Source organism: Hyaena hyaena, unplaced genomic scaffold (genome assembly GCF_003009895.1).
Source record: "Hyaena hyaena isolate Hyena2069 unplaced genomic scaffold, ASM300989v1 scaffold_1191, whole genome shotgun sequence".
Taxonomy (NCBI): domain Eukaryota; kingdom Metazoa; phylum Chordata; class Mammalia; order Carnivora; family Hyaenidae; genus Hyaena; species Hyaena hyaena.
Genome location: NW_024081825.1, coordinates 377,882 through 399,883, shown reverse-complemented (window position 1 = coordinate 399,883; position 22,002 = coordinate 377,882). Strand labels below are relative to the sequence as shown.

The 22,002-nt window shown below is 36.1% G+C and overlaps 1 protein-coding gene across 1 annotated transcript in view; it reads right to left on the bottom strand.

Annotated features, from left to right (window-relative positions):
- The window catches only part of LOC120224556 (protein eyes shut homolog), a 428,677-nt gene that overhangs the window by 65,356 nt on the left and 341,319 nt on the right, over nt 1-22,002 (bottom strand). The window contains exons 6-7 of the mRNA XM_039222821.1: nt 15,567-15,675; nt 6,486-6,706 (exon numbers count right to left, since the gene is read on the bottom strand). Of these exons, the coding sequence (XP_039078752.1) occupies nt 6,486-6,706; nt 15,567-15,675 (330 nt within the window). The remainder of the gene's footprint in view (nt 1-6,485; nt 6,707-15,566; nt 15,676-22,002) is intronic.

Sequence of the window (22,002 nt, the reverse complement as noted above, 5' to 3'; positions counted from 1 at the left end):
AATCTTGCCAGTCATCTATTTTTGTGAATAAAGTTTAACTGGAACACAGCCATGTACATTCATTTATATGTTGTCAAAGGCTGTTTTAGAGTTTCAAGAGCAGAGTTGAATAACTGTGATGCAAAGTCTGAAATATTTTCTACTTGGACCTTTACAAAAAGTTTGCTGATCCTTGCCCCAGCATATGAAGGGTAGCATTGATCAGTGATGAGTAAAAGCTATGAGAAAAATTAGAGGCACAGACAGTTCATTCACATCTGGAATTATTGACTTTCAGTGTATGATAAAATACATTCATATAGGCTTAGCCCCTGCTAAAATTAAGACTAAGTCTAAAACTTGTGTCTCAATAATTATTTATTATAATGTCAGTGACACGAGTTCTTAGTGCATTTGTTATATAGGTTATATTCCCAAACCTGAGCTCCTTTTTAATTTTTACTTAACCTATTTAAAAACATCTGGCATAGAAAGGAGAGAGTGATTTAAATATTATCTGTTTGATTTGCTAAACTTCCTTTGTATGCCCTTTCGGAAACAGCTTGTTCAAAGTCCATAGAGATTTGGATACTCAGAATAACCCTTCTGTATCACTTTTCTAAACTGAATTTCACTACATGCAATTTGGGTTTCTCTGAAATGAGCAACCACAGGGGTTTGAAATTTCTAGCACAGATTTATAACAAAATGAAAAAAGGTTGGATACTGTCCAGAAACATGTGATGGTACTCAAAGCAGAATGACATTTGCTCGGTAAAGCTGCTGAAGTGTTACTCCTCTTAATACTTTTCAGCATGAAATTTGTCTTCTTGTAAGCAGGTTACCTTCATAGACAATGGAGGGACAGCACTTATCAACAGTGAACTTTATCAAACAAGCTACTAAAATGAGTGATGATTTTGTTTACAAATAGCTATAAATAGGGTTTATTTCATGAACCCTAAAGTGTAGCTCTCTGGTACTGAATGTCTCTTCACTTACCATCCTTCTCTTCTTTAAAGTATACTTCTTTAGGGGTGCCTGGGTGGCTCAGTCGGTTAAGCGTCTGACTTCAGCTCAGGTCATGATCTCATGGTTCATGGGTTCGAGCCCCGCATCAGGCTCTGTGCTGACAGCTAGTTCAGAGCCTGGAGCCTGCTTCGGATTCTGTATCTCTCTCTTTCTCTCTCTCTCTCTGACCCTGCCCTGCTCATGCTGTCTCTATCTCTCTCTCAAAAATAAATAAAATATTAAAAAAAAAAGTATACTTCTTTAAGGGTTATCTTCTATTAAACCACTATTAGTCTTTACGTGTTGGAATAAGCATTCCCAGGAGATGTGGATTAGGGAGCATAAGTGTGTGTGTGTGTGTGTGTGTGTGTGTGTTGCAAAAAATTTCTGTCTCTTAAGAGTAGGGAGGATTTTCCAAATTTTAAATCAGAGTTCCTGGACTAGAACAATTAAATTGTGATGACAAACTATTTGCATTTTCAAGTAAAACCATCATGCATACATGCTATAGTATTTAAAAATTAGTGTCTTTATATCTTGAGACAGAAAAGCTGAGAGATAAAAAAGCTGTCTTCTTGACCTTGTAATAATGATTCTTTTATTCTGAACATAGATGGTCTATTACTTTGAAAGTAAAATAAACTTGTAGACCAAAAAACAAATTCCATCAGGTCACTTTGTCTATTCCTTTTTGATCCAGAAAGGCTAAATATTGACATACCTTGTTGAAATTGCTCTGCTATTCTGAAAACTGTCTTGAATCCAATCTCCTCTTCTGGGAAAATAGGAGAAGAGAGAAAACCTGAGGGGTGTAGGTGATAGAGCACCTATAGCCGTTTTTCTACACTTGATATCTGAGAATGGAGTCAAAACTGAAGAATCCAAAGGGAGCAGAAGAAAGTGGGCTCTAGGGTGGCCTTTAAATCATGAATCAAAAGATGCCTAAAATGGGAATCCACAGCCTCCATTTATTGTGAACCAGTAAACTCTGTTTGGGATAAATTTCCCAGAATTTACAACAGAATTCCTATCTGATACAGAAAGGATCCCTACTTTCTAGCTCAGGTAAGGACATCATAAATGAGGTATAAGGTTCAATAATTTTTGAAGATTCTGAAAATCTGAGATTTCCCTGTTTGTCCCATCTCTCCCAGTTAATGCAGCAAGACAGGATCATGGATGGCTCTCCTTCCCAGGTTGACTATTTTAAACTCTGGTTATTTATAGGGCCCTAATTAGAAATCATTACAAACAGGGGCGCCTGGGTGGCTTAGTCGGTTAAGCGTCTGACTTTCGCTTAGGTCATGACCTCGCGGTTCGTGGGTTCGAGCCCCGCGTCGGACTCTGTGCTGACTGCCAGCTCAGAGCCTGGAGCCTGTTTCGGAGTCTGTGTCTCCCTCTCTCTCTAACCCTCCCCTGCTCACGCTGTCTTTCTCTCTCCTAGAAATAAATAAAAAACATTAAAAAAAAAAAGAAATCATTACAAACGTAACATCTATTTATTGATTTGCTAAAACACTGATATTGCCTATCCATAAGAATAGTTTGCACTTCATTTCTAAAACAGTTGCTACTGCCAGGAAGCCATGGAAAGCAAACCCAGACTCATGAGGACCCTCATGATTTCAGAAGGCAGGCCACCATGAAATATTCTAATTATCCAGTCTTTTCCCATTATAATCTAAAACGAGCCCCTACTCCTTAGGGGTCAAAGTATCTCATCCATCCCAGCCCTTGACAGGTATTTAATGTCTCAAGTTACATGTTGATTTTACATTCTCCTCCATAATATATCTGTTTGCATATATAAAAAGCAAAAACAAACAAAAAGCCAGGAGGAAAAAGGAGGAGAGTTTAGCAGTCTGCCTAGTTAGGCAGGCTCAGGACTGACATCAAGTCAGATAGCACAGACAGACCTAAAAGGTGAAAAGGGTTGGAAGACAGTTTGGAAGGTCTTGGAGAGATCTGTTTTACGATGCGACAGCACGGAGAAGAAGATAACTTTTGGTTTTTGCCAACAACATAGATGGGAATTGAGTTGCCAAAGGCAATAAGCCAGTTCAGATGCATTTTGTCCAGGACAAGACAGGGCTCAGCAGCAGAGTTTCTCTAGATTTCTTGGCCGGAAAACTTTATACCATTCCACGTATTCCAAGTATGGTATGTGTCTGCTGGGGGCAGGGTGTTGGTCATATGATTCTTTATGACATTGCTTTTGTCTGTGTTCTTCTTTATGGACTGAAGCTGCTCATGGCCTCACTGGGGGTCCTCCTTCAGTACATATTCTGGTTCTCCCTATGAGTTGCTGCACAGACTGCTGGAGTGCCCTATTATGGTTTGGTGTTGGTGTTTTAGACAAAACAGGAAAGAGTGAAGATACCATTTTTATCCTGATCATCTTCCCTGCAGCCCTGCAGCTATCTGTGCCCTTCTTGGATTAAACTTGTGACCTCCAAGGAGCTGTTCTTATGACCCTTCTGAGAAGTCCATTTTTGTTGTTATTCTGAAATTAGCCAACTCCAGCATATTATGGTGTTTGTGTGCATAAGGAAACGCTGGAATGGAAGTTATAGTTGCCATGGACCAGCATGTCCTGGATGCAATAATGCAAAGAGTAGTTCTGGCAGTTCAGAATTGGCAATCAAGATAGAAATCATGTTATCATAGGATGTGAAGAAGTGTTTTATTTGTTGGGCCACAGCCAGCTAGTCTCCATTTCACTAACAATAAAAGGCACATACAGATCTGGAAGACCTTTAAATAGTGCTTGCCAAAATCAGTTGTCATTTGAGTGGATTTCTCTGGAGTAGGGGTTGAGAGGCTGAAAGACTGAGAAATTGATATGGAAGGCCAGAATAATGTATATGATGGAAAATAGATACTTTAGTGTGTGTGGAGGGGAAATTTACCCTAAGGTCTCAAGTGCTGATAAAACTTCCATACTAGAGTGAAAGCTGCTTCTTTTCAGGATAGTGTCTTGAATATCCATCTTCCTTTCACATACTACTTTCCCTTAGTTGACCTGCAGGTAATGTTTGCTGAAATAAATCTAAGATAATGAACATATAAAGTACATATCAACCTAGGACTATTTATATCTGTTCTGCTAGAATAATTGTCTTTACTTTTATTTTCAAATACATATTAAATAACTAAGACAGGAAGTAATGTGAGGTTCTCTAGTTTATGCAAATAAGAGATTTATTTTGTCTAGCATGTATTTGGCTTCCAGTAATTCTGACAAAAATTGTAAAGCAAAACTAACTCTTACATATTTGCCAAGCTGGTGATGTGGACACTTCTGTAGTATAATTGTTTTCTATTGCCATATAGAAAAATTACCATAGAATTAGCAACATAAAACAATACACATTTATTGTCTTATTGTTCCTGTGAGTCAAGGATTTGGGCAAAGGCTAAACTGGTCCTCTGTATAAGAGGCCCATAAGCTTCAGTCAATGTGTTGGTCAGGTTGGGGTCTTATTCAAGGTTCAACTGGGAAGGACCTGCTCCCAAGCTGAGGTGGTTGCTGGTAAAATTTAGTTTCTTACAGTTGTAGAAGGGAGGGCTTCAATATTTGCTGGCTGTCAGCTAGAGGTCACCCTTAGTTCCTTACTGGTTGTTGGCTGGAGACTACCCCCAGTGCCACGTCACATGGACCTTCTCCAAATTGCTTCATGCCTTATCAAAGTCAGCAAGACAGAGAGAGTTTCCTTGCAAGATGTAGCTCACAATCTTATGTAACCCAATCACAGAACTGATGTTTTATCACTGTATTGTACTGATTATTCTGTTGGTTCAAAATAAATCATAGATCCTATCTATATACACTTAAGGAGAGGGGATCATGAAAAGCCATGAACACTGGGAGAGGGATGATGAGGACTATGTTAGAGTCTGTTCACCACATATAGAAAGACAGAAAACACAATTCATGTCACTTTTATAATTCCATCAGTAGTAAAGCCTCATTGACAATTTTTAATTTAGGGTGACTGACACAAATATTTCAGACATTAGAAAATCAGTAGCAAAAGCTTTTGTCCTGTTTTTATTTCACTTAGTTACACAACAATTAATTTTCCCTCAGAATTCTGAAAGTTATCTTACTGGATGATTTTTGCATTATATTTTTAAAAATAATTGTTATTAGTAGGTTAACTATAAAGCAGAATGCTTATTAAATAAGACCTTAGTTTTGTTTCTTTCCAAAACGTAACCATAGCCAAGGAAATTAGCTTTTCTTAAACTCAAAATTCAGTCTTTTCAAGTCCTTTAAAACTTCATATTTTTCCTATATGAATTAGGTTCCAATTGGTGTTGTCATTTTACAAATGTGTAAATCAAGGCACACACTTGGGCAGAGTTAATCAGAAGCAAAGAGTTTAGACACCAGAGAGCTGATATCCTCTTTTCCCACTAAACCATGCTTTTTTTTCAAATGTATTAGGTCAGTCTATGATTGTTTGGTAAATATATCACCTTGACTTTATCATATCTGTCTATTCCTCTGTTCTTGTCTTTGCCCTGTGGTTCTCTCTTGTTTTTCATTTCCTTTTCCAGTGATTATTTTCAAAACCCATCTCTGCCTACCATTTTCTGTCCTACTCTTGATAAAATTTTTCTCTTTCCCATATTATGCATATAGATGTTTACTTTTGTGGAGTCATTAACTACTTGATAGCTTGCCCCTCTGGAACACTGAGGTGAATTAATTAAGATATTTCCTGTGAGATTTGGTCAGTTTTTCCTTGACTTGAATTCATATAATCTGTACATGACTTACCATCCTCTCTGTCATTATTTGTAGCCCTGAAATAAAGATTTCTCAGAAGATTAAAGAAATTTGGGAATATGCTCTACACTGTCCAAATGAGACTCCCTCAGGGTTGATTCACTTAAGACATTTTAGTGGAGCAGAAAGTAATTTTAATTAAAATCTTCTAAGGCTTATAAAAGCAGGTTGAATCTTTTTTTCAAGGGAAAAAAGTATATAAGCTTTTTCCTCCTTGACATACGGACTGCAAATAAAAAGAAACAGATGTAAGTATTCTTCTCCATCATTAATCTTGGAGATCTAAGTATATCTTTTATTTTTTTGAAGATGAAGCAAAAAAATGCAATAAAAATTAATGCATCAAAACCATTATCAATGAATAAAAATCTGTCATTTATATGTTCCAAAAGCAGAATACCTTGGTAAAATTATGCTTGGATCTCTCTGAAATTGCTGAAATCAGGCCATTTAGAGTTGATGAAATCAGGTCTCATTACCTAGTTGTTTTCAGAGGTCAAAGTATTTCTTGACATTGGAGCCACAATATACAACTTTCTTTGAACAAACAAATATCCACTACATGTGTGAAACAACTAGATGATACACACAAACTTGAAAGTTTCAGACCTTTCCTTTCTATCACCCAGATGACAGTGCTGCTGTTTTAAGAACTTGGATTAAAGAAATATAGGTTTGAAATCAAGAGACTAGAACTCACCTGGTGTAGGTGCCATTGTTGTGGCATAGATGATGAGCACACCATGGGACACGGCAGTTTTCAATGTTCTTTCCACGCAGTGCTTCATCAATGATGAAGAATTCTTTGTTGTTTACTTGAAGCTCTTGAATGCAACCATTGAACCCATGGATGTGACCTGCATTCTTATGGAACTTAACATCTGCTGGGATATGGCCAAGGAACATTGACTCAAAATGAAACTATAAGAAAAATAAAAACAAAAAAAATCTTATCAGGTGTTGTCAGATTATACAAGAAAGACCTAAAATGTTTTGTTCTATAAGGCAGGTTTCAATGTATTTTTCTGTGTAAAATAGGTTGCAGTTGTTGCTTAGTTTTGTCACCTCTACTAGGTGGTAGGATAAATTACCTTAGGAAAGGGCCCTTATTTTATATTTTTTTGCATCTCTCAATATATAATGAAATCTTAATTTTTTAAAAAAGGACATTCAATAAAACTTATTGATTGATTACTCTGAAATGTATTTTGGAACTCAAGTGTTTGAATCTTAATGTGAATATTAATAAATAATAACTGATAAGGAAAACAGAACCTTATTAATTAACTATTGTTAGGGATTGAATTGTGTTTCCCCCAAATTTGTATGTGGAAGTTCTAACCCTCAGTAGCTTAGAATGCAACCTTATTTGGAAACAGAGCTTATACTCACTGACCAGAATGATAATAACATCACTGGCACAATAAACTGTTACTTAATCTCTCTTCCCACCCTTCAGTAACATATAAATTGAATTCTCATCATTAATATGCATATAAAAAGTAGCTTCTCCAAACAGGAATTTATGAGCTACACGTGAATTCTGGATGAAGTGGTAACGAGACCCTGATCTTCAGGGCTGGTGGCATATGAAAGGTGCCTATAGCAGCATTTGTACAGTTTATGTCTTCTATGTCCTTATCCCCAAAACACATTCATACACTCCAAACTGTTATCTGAAAAGTATTTAAACTGACATTACAGATCCGCTAAAATGGAAAGCTGTCATGGCAAGTTTTCTAAAACTAGAGCTAAATAATTAAGTTAGGGCTCTAGGGGGAGGAGAGAATGGGAAATGGTCAGTAATGTCACCTAATGTTTACATTAATATGCTCTGGTTTGAGCATATTATGCTTCTGTTCTCTAAAAGCACATTTGCTTTTAGAGAACAGAAGCATGTTCAATTCTAGGAACATCAAAGAATCTCCATGACCTGTAATAGATCAAACTAACTCTATTATTTGAGCTCTTGTTCGTTTTTAGTGACTCAAGTTCTGCTCCTAAAGGCATTTCCTAATTTTGAGTGTGTGTACTTCATAAAAGATTCAGATATATAGTCACCCAGAGAATGACTATCTTTGGGCATAGTCGGGTGGAAGACGCAAGGTGTATTAATAAAGCCCTCTTGCAGTACAGGAGTAGGTCTGTCTGTTTTCACATCCTTTCTCATGTGCTAAGTCTATTTATATTAGCTACTCTAACAAACTATTAGCAAAAACTCTTTTATCATTTAAGATAAGTGACTCACTGCTAATGCAATCTGGGATCTATCGTGAACTTGCAGACTCAGTGAATCCAAGGCCATGACCTTCTCTCACTGAGGATCTCTGGCATCTTTGTGTATTGATCACACACCTGGAAGAGCAAACCTTTCACAGCTTTGACAAGTGTGCTGTTTTAGCACAAAACTGATAGAGGATGGAAGAATATCCTCCTCTTCTGTCAGCAGTAGGTAGATCTGAGGGAAAGTCTATAGAGCTATCTATGATTTATTAGACCATTAAAAAACACCCAAACAATGAAAGTAGATGGCTCTTGTATTTCTTCTGATCTGAGGCGCAAGCTTAGTTAAAGTCCTGAAATGTCTAAAAAAGCTGCTGCCATTGACTGAACATAGATAACCATTAAAATGGTCGACTTCCTCTATCCCCAGACTCTTAATTATCCAGGAGCAGCCTTTTGTGTGTATAATCATTTCTAAGGAGACAGGTCTTTAAAATAAGTCTTTTCTAATAACTTCTTGTGAATCAGACTATGGAGAATAGAGTCTGACATCAAGATATGATCTTACAAGATAAAACCACAGAGAACAGACATGGATAATCAAGGAGGAATCATCAAGATAATGAAAAATATGAATGGTGGTTGAGGGAAAAGGACTCCACAAATGACAAGAGTGAAATGAGCATTCCCTTTCCTCTCCGAGTTTTCTCTTTAAAGGAAGAATATAGCTGCCCTTTTATAATGTGTATGAATAAAATAAGAAGACAGGCAAAAGGGAATAAACTTTGAAAAACCATAGAGATTGACATAGATGAGAAGCTGCTTTATCTCTTCTTTATTCTGTTTTAATTTAAATTTAGACCTTGGAGTCTATATACGTTTCTGTAATGATATCTTGATTCAACGTTAAGTTTTGTTTTACAGCTTCAAATCTGTCTGAAGTTAAATAACTTTTATGTAATAGAAAGGTAACTGTAACATAGTTTTTACTTAAGATTAACTATTAGAGTATACTTGTCTTTACTCAAGAATATGATGACTTATAACCAAAACAAACTGACTTTTGTTTGAATGTTGTTACTACACTTTTATTTTTAATATTACCTGCATTGTCTGCAGACAAATTCAAAACCAGAAACATCAAGTCTTGAAACTGGGATAAGAGATGCTGGGTAAGGTGCTTAGGAAGAAGGATTTATTTAAATTACTTCTTACATATTATTTTTTTCTATAATTTTAAATCCTTTAAAGGCATTAAATGAAAGGGGGTCAAAAGGCAGAATCAGCATTTATCTTAGAAGAGATCTCTCTCTCTCTCTCTCCCCTCCCCCTAATAGTATAATCATCTGTGGCCATACAGTCTCTTGTATATTGATTTTAATCTCTTTTGGGGTAGGGCCTCCAACATGGTTATCTTGGGATTCCCTCACAGTCCATAACAGTGTCTTACAAATAGAAGGTTTAGTATAAGTTTTTACAAATGACCTGATTTATGACACTCAATCCTATTTTTTTTCTTTACAGTTTCCTATTTATCTTTTAGGACTCTTCTACTTTATGCTGCCTTAGACCCTTGCTGCTTTGCTAGATTCAGAATACAGGAGGTCATCACTGGGTACCACCCAAGAAGGTACACTAATATGGTTTTAATTCTAAAATAGCTTTCAATATTTAACACATATAACACAGAGTCCCGAATAGTGCTTATATGTAAGTTCTTCAATTTCTTATGAGATTAATGTCAAGTAGCTTACACAAAGAGGTTTTGTTTTTTTTTTAATTTGATAAATAGGAACAAAATCCTTATTGGTCCCATACTTTCCAGTTAAATCATTGAATCTTAAGCCTTTCTAGCCTAGAGAATGTTCTCAAAATAGTATCTTCTCTCTTTGTCAAAGAAAGAACCAAACTTCAGAGAAGCCATCAGTGAACTGAGTTGCTATCCGGTGAGCACAGTGATATAGAGAAGTGGAAATACAAAAAAGATATGGAATTATTCTTGTCTAAAAGGAAATTTAATGTAATCTTGGGAATGAAATCATAAAGAAATGAAACATTTAGAAAATACAGTACACAGATCAGCAGGACGGCCGAATAAGAAACTCCAGCTATTTCTTCCTTAGGGAGACACTAACTCAACAACAATACACAGACCAAATCCTTCTGTGAGAAATGAATAGACTGAGTTAAGAAGCACTTGTACCCTAGGTGAGTATGAAATCAGCTGTTATCGCAGATGGAAGGAAAAGTCTGTGGCACTCACTGGCCAAAGCTCTCCCTCAGACTCAGTGAGGCATAACTGGAAGTAAACTTCCAGCTCCTAGTTTCTCTCTGGGGAGGGAAATAGAAGAATGAAACATATATACTATGTGCAGACTTTTCGGGGCCTGTTCAAGGTACTGGTTTCTGTCTTGTCTGAATCTAAGTGCTGACAAGAAAGTGTGCTAGGTTTGAGTCTACTGAGATCAAAGGCAAAGGTTTAGACTGGCATGAATTCACTCACTGCAGATGTCTCCTGCAGCTCAGTGGGAAGGATGGGCAAAACCCCCATAACTCCTGACTTCTCTCTAGCAATGGAAAGAGTTGGAGTGTGCAACCAAAATAATGTCTTTTCAGGAGACTGAGTGAAGAATGAGTTTGTCTCTCCTGTCTTGGAATCCTGATGGGAGTTGGCATACTTTAGATGCCTGGCCATCACTGAAAACAAAAGAGGGCTGGATGGTGTGTTTGCTGCTCCAGAGGACCACTGATACAGCGAACTGAGGCTGATACAATGTGGTGGCTTCTTACTGGGGCCACAGCAGGGGGGCAGGGTAAAGAAGAGTGGAACATGCTTCTAACATTCTGGCTTTTCTGTGGGTTTCCTGAGTGACTGGTTTCTATTTTGCCTGACTTGGACCTCTGACATGACCCATGTACTCTAGAAACTCTGGGGCTGCTGAGAACAAAAGAGAACTGGGTAGCTTGTGGTAGGTCCAGAGAACCTGCAGTACTGCAGACAGTCACCAGAGGCAGTAAAACACTATGAGTGCCTGAAAAAGAAAAAGAGGCAAATTCCTAACATAGAGAATTTACACACACAAGTCCAGAGAAGATACATCCACAGGTTTGAGATGTTACCAGACTCTTAGGCTGATTGGTGAAGATCTTTTCCTATACAGAACCAGTCCGTTAAGACTGGGAGAGACGTCTGTTTTTTTCCTAAAAAAATGTCTGGGAGAGATGTCTTTTTTTTTTTTTTTTTTTCTAAAGTGTAGATCTCACCATGAATTCTACAATGTACAGGAAGAAATGGGGAAAAAAACAAAGAAACAAATTAAATCTCCAGCAACCAACCTTAAAGATATGGAAGTACCTGAGAAAGAATGAAAAATAACAGTCATGAAGATGCTCAATGAGCTCAGGAAAATGAAGCATGAAGAAAATGAGAATATCAACAAAGAGAATATATAATAAAGAATCAAGCAGAAATTCTGGAGTTGAAGATACAAAACTAAATTGAAAAAATTACTAGAAGGGTTTCATCAAAAGACTTGATCAAGCAGAAGAAAGAATCAACAAACTCAAAGGTAGATTTCTTTGAGGAGCAAAAGGAAAAATAAAGATTGAAAATGAGTGAGGAAAGCCTAACAGTCTTATAAGACACTATCAAATGGATCAATAGATGCATTATGGGTGTCTCAGAAAGAGAAGACAGAGAAGGGCAGAATACTTACTTGAAGATATAATGACTTAATACACATGAGAATTTTAACTTTACGTACTCAAGCATTTTCTTACTTGATTCTTTTAGTTGGAATGAAGACAAACATTTATAGCTGAATTAAAACAACAAAAAGATGTTGAAAATTTCCCAAATCTGGGGGAGAAAATGGACATCCAGATTTAAGAAGTCCAAACAACTACTACAAGAAAGAACTCAAAGAAGTCCACACCAAGATACATAATCAAATTGTCAAAAGTCAAAGAATTCTTAATTCAGAAAAAAAAAAAAAAAAACTTGTCACATAAAAAGGGAGGCCCATAGGACTATCAATGGATTCAATACCAGAAATCTTCAAGGCCAGAGGGAGTGGGATGATATATACAAAGTGCTCAACCTCCTCCCCCTGCCCCAACTGCCAAACAAGAACATTATATCTGGCAAAACTGCCTTTTAAAAATGAAGGAGAGAGGCACCCGGGTGCCTCATTTGGTTGAGTGTCCAGCTCTTAATTTTGGCTTTGTGGAATGAAACCCACTTCCAGCTCCATGCTGAGCATGGAGCTTGCTTAAGATTCTCTCTCTCTCTTTGCCTTTCTGCCACTTTCCCCTGCTCATGTGTGTGCACTCGCTCTCTCTCCCTCTAAAATAAAGTTAATGGGGTGCTTGGATGACTCAGTCAGTTAAGTGTCCGACTTCGGCTCAGGTCATGATCTCACGGTTCTTGGGTTCGAGCCCCTTGTCGGGCTCTGTGCTGACAGCTAGCTCAGAGCCTGGAGCCTGATTCGGATTCTGTATCTCCCTCTCTCTCTGACCCTCCCCTGCTCATGCTGCCTCTCTCTCTCTCTCTCAGAAATAAATTTTAAAAAAACATTAAAACAAAATAAAATAAAGTTAAAAAAATGAAAATGAACCAAATAAAAAAAAAGCTGAGGAAGCTTATCACTACTAGCTCTACCTTACAAGAATGCTAAAGGGAGTCCATCAAGTTGAAAGGGTACTAAACAGCAACATGAAAGCATACGAAAATATAAAGCTGTTTGGGAAGGGTGTATATATAGATTAGAGCAACACTAAGTTAAGATGCTATCAGCTTAAAATACATGATTATGATTGTAAGATGTTCTATGTAAGCCCTACAATAACCACAGAGACACTATACATATAAGATACAAAAAAGAAAATGAAAAAGGCATCAAAGTATGGTTTATACACAAACACACACTCACACACACACACACACACACACAGGCATATACAAAAATCAATGAAACAAAGGAAGAGAGCAAGAGAGAAAACCAGGGACAAAAGAGCTATAAGACTAAATAATGGAAATAGCAACTTGCCACTGACTTATCAATAATTACTTTAAATGTAAATGGACCAAACTCCCAATCAAAAACCATAAAGTGACTGAGTTGATAAAAAAAAATTTAAAAAAAACCAAGATCTAACTTTAGTCTGTATACAAGAGACTCACTTTTGATTTAGAGACACATACTGGCTGAGAGTGAAAGAATGGAAAGGGATATTTCATGCAAATGGTAACCAAAAAAGAGAAAGAATGGCTATAGTTATTCAGACAAAACAGACAAGTCATCTACAGTCATAAGAGACAAATGACAATTATATAATGATAAACAGGGTCAGCTGACCAGGAAGATATAACAATTATAAATGTATATGCATTCAACATCAAAACACTCAAACATATGAAACAAACACAAAACCAAAGAGAGAAATAGGCCGCAGTGTAATGATAATATGAGATTTTAATATCTCACTTTCAATAATGGCTAGAACATCCAGAGAAAAGATAATAAGGAAACAGGGGAACTGTAGAACGCTGAAAAACAAATGATTTCTTGGAGAAAGCACCAAAACCATAAGCAACAAAAGCTAAAATAGACAAGAGGGACTATGTCAAATGAAAAAGCATCTGCACAGCAAAGGAAACAATCAATGAAATGAAAAGGAAATCTACAGAATGGGAGAAAGTATTTGCAAACCGTATAGCTGATATGGGGTTAATATTAAGAATAAACAAGAAACTCCTATTCCTCAAAAGCAAAAACAAATAAGATGATTGAAAAACTGGCACAGGACTTGAAAAGGCATTTCTCCAAAGGCATATAAATAACCAAAAGATATATAATAAAGATGTTTAACATCACTACTCTTCAGGAAAATGCAAATCAAAATCATAATTAAATACCACCTCACATTTATTAGGGTAGTCATTATAAAAAAAATAACAGAATGTAACAAGTGTTGACAAAGATATGAAGAAACTGGAACTTTTGTGTGCGGTTGGTGGGAATGTAAAATTGTGCACTTGCTACATACAACAGTATGGAGGTTCCTCAAAAAATTAAAAATGGAAGTATCCTATGATCCAGCAATTCCACTGAGTATTTATTGAAAAGATGAGGTGCCGGAGTGGCTCAGTTGGTTAAGTGTCCCACTTTGGCTCAGGTCATGATCTCAGGATTTGTGAGTTCATGCCCCATGTTGGGTTCTGTGCTGACAGCTCAGAGCCTGGAGCCTGCTTCGGATTCTGTGTCTCCCTCTCTCTCTCTGTCTCTCACCAGCTTGTGCTCTGTCTATCTCTCTCTTTCAAAAATAAATAGAAATATTAAAAAAAAAAGTAATGATCCAACAATCCTATACACTACTCACAGCTCATCATGAACAGTGTACTCTTAATCCCCTTTATCTATTTCACCCATTCACTCACCTGCCTTCCCTCTGGCAACTTCCTGTTTGTTCTTTGTATTCAAGAGTCTGTTTTGTTTGTTTGTTTGTTTGTTTGTCTCTTTTTTTTTTTGGTCAAAACAAAACCAATTTTGTTCTTACCATAACAATACACTAAACAGTTATGAATCTGTTGCAGAAAATTAAGTGCATTACAAAAGAACTAAAAAAAAAAAAAACGTGGGAATCAGAAAATCTCGGATCAAATCTCTTTCCTTATCACCATGACATTTGGGACGTGTAATAGTTTTATAAGATACTATCTTGTAAAAGAGATAACCATTCTTAATTGAGAGTGTTCTTGTGAAGACCTGATGAGATAAAATATGTAGCCATAATTTGGAAAATGTAATGTGCTTATGCAAATGTTAGCTATTCTTATGTGCTTCTTTAGGATGCTTGTATATGCTCAATACGAGAAAAAGCTACATAGAAAAAATGGAAATAAAATGAAATTTCCAATTCATTAGGGCCCTCCACACTGCCAGCTTTAATGTGCACCAAAATTAGCACTTTGGAACTCTAATTATACAGATTAACTCTCCATGATGATCAAATGAACCAGGAATTCTTTATCTTAAATGTATTTCTATAAAGTCATACTAAGAAGCATGTAACCAACCACATCATTAAAATTAAAAGAACTCAGCAAATTGCCTGGTCTCTGGAAGGACAACCATCCATCCTCTCTTCTTTCAATTTTGCTTCATCCAATGTTTCTAAGAAACATTCTCTGAGAAGGGACTTTTTAATACAAGCACTATAGCCTATAAAAATGTGTTTTTAAGCACTGTTTTGTATCTTGTTAATCTTTCTTGCTGTGTTTTTTATCAGGCATAATATATTCTATGCAAAGTGTGAGAGGAAAATCAATTTCTTGTTAAATTTAATAGAACTTTTATAGCGACAGGCAGTTATTAAATATATTTAATTATACCTAAAGTATCAGGGATGACTATTCTGGTGTTTTGTTGAGAGCTTTTACAAGGAATCTGTTTAATAAAGAAATATGATTCGTATTTAGTAACTTAAAAATAAGTACTTATTTGAAATATTGAGAGCACACTTGGTAATGTCTGGAACTGGATATTTGCATAACTACCTGAGATACATGGGATAACTCTGTGTTTTTCTTCAGTATTGGAGGTTTTCCATCTGCAGTCATTTCAATCATACACACACTTTGAGAGCTGCCCACAGCGATTGTGTAGCTGAAAGAAAACAGAAGAAGCCATTATTGTATGTGTTACTGGCAAGAACTGCATAACTTCGCACATGGATGGTAGGTAGTTCTTCAATGAGAGAGGTACTTTCTGGATCATAATAATCCTGAAATATGGCCTCAACCAAGTGTGAACATTTTAGGATAGATAAAAGATGTATTTCTTTTCTAACACTGAAATTTTATTTTCCTTCTCTCTTCTGTCTATAAATTCTGTCTATAAATCAGATTGAAACGCTCTCAGAAAGTTAATGTCCCCCCCCCAAACCAAAAGAGCTTCTGTATAAGTAGGTAGTAATAAATTTTAAGTGCTAACAGTGATCGACATATGGTCTCACTCAAATAGGAGACTGTTGGACAAGTAACAGCAATGTTAAATGATGCAAACCTGCCTAGGTAGAAATTTCCCCTCCCTGGCCTCCAGGGGAAATAGAAATGGAATAAGAAATGAAAGGCTGCATACCCTTGAGCAGTGAGATTACACTGTGATATAGTTATCAGAACTCAGAAAGCATGCTGCTAATGTACTGGCTGGTAGTGTGTCTCAGAGATAAAGAAAAGTATAAGGTTATGGGAATTTGTACAATGAATAGCAGAAATGACCAATACACAATATAGAGTGATGCAATCAGATAAAAAGGTACACATATTAAAATAATTGGAATAAAATTAAATAGAATTTTAAAAGACAACTCAAATATTAATACCCTGTCACTTGCCACATGTAAGAATAGTAACTTGTATTATTATGAAGTCTATTCCATAGAGATTTCAGAAATTCATTTACTAATATTAACAGTGGAGATTTCTGCATAGTGAAAGTATGATTTTAATGCCCACTTTTGCTTTTTTGTGTTTTCTAAATTTTGGACAACGAACACATCTAATTTTCACTTTCAGTTTCTACCAAATGTCCCAGTTTGCACATGACTGAGATGTTTTCCAGGATGCAGGATTTCTGAGTGCTAAAACCAGATTTATGAGTACCTCATAAACCAGGATCAGTTGGTATTTCTATGTTTAAATGAAACAGTCAGTTTTATTAAATATCATTAGTTAAATCATTAATTTTTTTTTTTAAATCAACTTTGGGGTCTAAGTTGAATGCAAAAAGCAAACCAAAACTTCCTGCCCCCACCAACCTTCCCTTGATCCAAAAAGGGGTAGTGGTCATGCTTGTTTCCTCTTCCTCCTCACCTAGAAATGCAAATCTGATATGGCCCTTTAATACATTATCACCTAGTTTTTTGGCCTCTGCTCCAGTTTATCAAGGTCACTTCTAATTCTGATCAGATAATGGTTGAAAATGTTTAAATTCTACAAATAACCTCTACAGTGTCCCATTTGTGTGAATTGTATATTGTAGTGATATATGAATGATACATGAAGCATATTTGTCATTAGAGTTGATATGGGCAGGTAGATGTGTACAGATGCTTTATACTGGAGATGCAGGAAATTGTTCTCAGGGAATGCACATGTCCTTATTAAGAAGTAGTAAGATCTCTTTTTGTTTGTTTCATTCAGAGCTTCTTAAAATCTAACCATGAACTTCAGTGCCATAGAAGGAAGCTAACCTACCCTATTTTGCTTTCTCTTACTTCCTTTTTTTTCTTCCCCTGACCCTTCCACTGAATGGTTGATTCTATTGTCTGCTTGGTTTATGCACTATTTTGGAAATCGATGCTCTGATTCCACCAGAGACTATTCACATGTAGATTATCATGTTCATTTTTATAATATCTCATTTTTGCTTATAGACCAAACTGTATGATAAGCAATGAAAAATGCTCTATAAACAAATTTAGACATTATGCTACATAAATCATATGAGGCGTACATATCCCGTCTGCCTCTCAAGTGTTGCTGGGGCCAGCCAAGTCTAATGATTTAAAGACTTCAGGATCATATTTTGAGATAATCCATTGACTGGCTGAGTGATCGTAGGCAAACCACTTAACCTTTCTTCCCTAAAGTGTGATTATCCACAGAAGGGAGATAATCATTCTTGGTGCATAAATGGTTAGCGAGAATCACATTATTTAATGTACATAAATCATTCAGTGCTAATATTAAAATCCAAAGTTAAAGCAATTATTTGCTGACTAGACAGGGATCTCTAAAAAGATTTTTATGAAAATAAATTACACAGTCAAGATGAAGTGTTCATCTACTTCTACTAATATTGCCTATAATGGGATTCAAAATCAAATACTCAGGTTGCATTATCTTAAAAACTAAAATTTGATGAAACAGACTTTTTTCCCCAGTGTCCTTAACATTTTTGTTCTTTATATTTATAGTCTTTAGATAGACTAAACAATTTGGCAGAAACTTCTGATTTGGAAAGATAATTTGTTTTTAGAACAAATTTTAGAAGAGCCTGCTCAAAGTGGAAGTTCAGAGTATCCAAAACCAAGGGAAGGGTTGTACGAATATAAATGATGGAGAATGGATTGTTCAATCAAGTGCTTTGATATAATTGGATGTGATGCAGTTCTTAAACAGAAGTTATAGAATATTAACTAATGGCATAGAAAAATATTTTTTAGAATAGGAAAAGAGGTAAAGACAGTTTGAGTGATATACCATTTTTATAAAAATATGCATAGAGATAATACTAGATCTACATTTGTTAATATTAACAGTTAATATTTCGTTGGTTAATATTAACAGTGGCTATCTGTGCATGCTGAGAATGAGGATGATTTTGAATTTGTCTTTTTTTGCCTATTTGTATTTTCCATATTTTGGACATGGAACATACAGTAATTAAAAAAAAAAATTCTCAAAAGAAAAATTCAGTTTTGGGGCGCCTGGGTGGCTTAGTCGGTTAAGCGTCCGACTTTCGCTTAGGTCATGATCTCGCGGTTCGTGGGTTCGAGCCCCGCGTCGGGCTCTGAGCTGACTGCCAGCTCGAAGCCTGGAGCCTGTTTCAGTCTGTGACTCCCTCTCTCTCTGACCCTCCCCTGCTCACGCTGTCTCTCTCTCTCTCTCTCCTAGAAATAAATAAAACATTTTAAAAAAAAAGAAAGAAAGAAAAATTCAGTTTTATAAAAAAAAAACAAATTCAGTTTTTATTTACAAAAGAACAAAAAAAATTTAGTGACATTTTTGTTCTCCAAGATTTCATGCTTGCTTTCCAGGTAAACTATCTTTCTGCTAGGTATGTTGACCCTTGAACAACACAGGGTTAGGGGTGACCGCCTCTGCCCTGCATAGTTGAAAATCCACATATAGCTTTTGAAGCTTAACCAAAAGTCTTACCGATAACATAAATGGCCAATTAACATATATTTTATAGGTCATATGTGTTATATACCGTATTCTTACAATAAACTAAGCTAGAGAAAAAATGTGATCAAGAAAATCATAAGAGGAAATAACATAAATTATTGTCATATAAGTGGATCATGCAGTTGAGACCCATGTTGTTCAAGGATCAACTTTATTGCTTTCTGACAGCCTCTGAAATCTCTTCTTCAAGAGCTTATGTTAGACATTTTTCAGAAGCCTATTAAATTGTTATTTAATTGTATTAAATTCTAAATTTCTTAATTTTGCTTTCACATCTTCAAAATACTTCCTTAATTTCTCTGCCCTGTATTCATTCTAGGCACCCATTTTTTCTTCAGCAGTCTCCAGGACCATTATTCAGACCATTATTCTGACCACTGAGTTTTAAATTCTGATGAATATAATCTTTTATTCCTTAGGATTTTGAATCTTTTTCATAATTTTTGTTTAATTTATGCCTGCTTTTCCTTTATAGATTCTCCTTTAAGATGAGTTATTCCTTCAGTGATGTTTTCTAGCATCCCAGAAATACTTAAAGTTTTTGTTAGACATTTCCATAAAAGTGATTTTATCCAGAGTGGTTCATGTTCCACTTGCTGATTTCCTTGGTTCCTTTCTTAACATTGCTGTATGTTCTGATCCTGTGCTGTGCTGGTTCCTTTTCAGTGAGAAGCATTTTTTTCTCTCTTTCTCCCCACTTCTGTTTTCCTTGTTATGCTCATCTGATGTAACCCATGTCTGCTTGCCCAATGAGAACCCTACCTGACCTTCAGAGCATCTATATCTGAATCTTGGATTATGTATATTTGGCAGTTTTGTTCTATGGTGATATTGAAGGTATCCATCAGTCCATTCAAAACTGAAAAGATTGCTTGGTACAGTTCTCCTCATGATGCTTGGTCTTCTGTCTTCTTTCTAGGCTGGTAGTTTGCTAAAAGTCAGAATCCCAGAGGTCAGTCTCTTTTTTTCTCTGTGGATAGATAGATAAATAGAAAGAAAGAAAGACAGAAAGACAGATAGATATATAGGTAGGTAGGTAGATAGATAGATAGATAGATAGATAGAGATATCACATGTATATTTGAATGAGTAGTTTAAGTCCCTTAAGGAGCTGAGCTTCCCTGTTTTTAGACCCAGATCTTGGCAGGCCTGCAGTCTTAGCTTTTGATGCTTTGTATTTTTGTCTGTTTCTTATCTGGGGAGATATTTATCTTGGTTTTGAACTGCTTTTATGTTTTCAGTTGTGTATATTAAAATTTTCTATATTCTTGCTATGTGTTTGACACTAAGGAGGAACTTCAAAGTGTGATGTTACAGAGTCATCTTGATGAGAAGTCTCACTTTTTTTACAATAAGAAAAAAACAACAATAAGGATCAAATCGAGTTCTAACTTTTTAAAAATGTTTTTTTTAATTGATTTTGAGAGAGAGAGGGGGAGAGAGATTGTATACACGTGGGGAAAGAGAGGATCTCAAGCAGACTCTACAATCTGCAATGTCAGTGTAGAGCCTGATGCAGGGCTTGATCTCACGAATTGAACCATTCGATCATGACCTGAGCCAAATCAAGAGCCAGATGCCTAACCAACTGAGCCACCCAAGTGCTCTGAGTCCTAACTTTTGAAGGGCCTTGTAAATAGAAAGTTATCTTTAATCTGTGAGGGGCAGAGTGAAGGAAAATTAAACAAGCCAATTGAAGGTGCCTTGATAATTTTGCAGGCTTTTAAATTTGGAAGGACTAATTTCTTTGTTTTTTTCCATCTCGGGTTTGTGTGTGTGTGTGTGTGTGTGTGTGTGAGAGAGAGAGAGAGAGAGAGAGAGAGAGAGAATGTTTTCACATTTCAACGCATCTATCTCACATTTTTTTTTCAGTGCCAGATTTCAAAAGCACATAAGTAAAGTGGTTTGTTTTTCTTCCAGAGAGAAATAGGAAGTACAGATTTTTTTTTCCTTCTCTGAGGTACCTATGTTTGATCTGTCAAATCTGGGAGTTATATGAGTCACTGGCATTATACCATAATGAAATTAAATGAAATGAAATTAAAGGCCAATATAGTGCTATACTGAAGGCTCACAAACATAGTTCATGCATAATTGTAGTAGCTATAGAATTTTAAGCCATGATATAAAAGTAACATAACTGAACAACATCAACTGCTTCTAGGGAATACTGCAAAGTTGATGGAAATATTGAACCCTTCCACAGGTACAAAATATGTTTTTTTCTCTTAGTACTCAGTAGGTTTGGCTATTAACCAGCAATGAGGCTAGCTTGTCTATTTTAAATTTTGGACATGAATTAACTTTGCTAGTAGGTTTACTTCTTTATTTACCTAAATTAGACTTTAAAAATGAACATAAAAACAAGTTCTCTATGTGGATAACTTTTAATATAGATAGCAGTTGAATGAATCGGCAGTATAATAACTATTCTGACCCAAAATAACCAGCCTTAATGTTTATCAAATGTTAAGTACTACTCTGAAAGGAATGGATAGCATTCACATTAAGCTCTAGCTTGGAACTTTCATCAGAAGAATCTTTCAGGCTAGACTTTGTACTGAGAGAAGTTAACCTCAATTGTTAGCAGTTATGATCTCCATATTCAGCTCAAAGTTTCACGGGAGTTGGGAGAGTTAGCTCTGCATATGAATAGCTGAGATGGGAGACTCATATCAGCAGATGGCAGTAAAGGTACATGGCAGAGATGGGAGGCACTGAAAGGCATCTGGTCCCCACAGATAGGATCTAATTGACAGTGTGATTGTTTTAGCTCCCTGTTTGCAACAGGAAAACATGGTAAAATATATTTAAAAGATTATACATCAGGCAGTATGGATGAAACTGTCCAGAGACATACAACTTTCCTTACCAGTGATGTATCTAATGTGATTGTCATGGTTGTGTGGGCAAATTTAAGAAGATGCTGTTTACGAGCATGAAGATTTCATACAGCCCTATCAACACAGGCATACAGCTTGAAGTTGTCAGTGTGACTCAGCACAATCTATATGTTAAA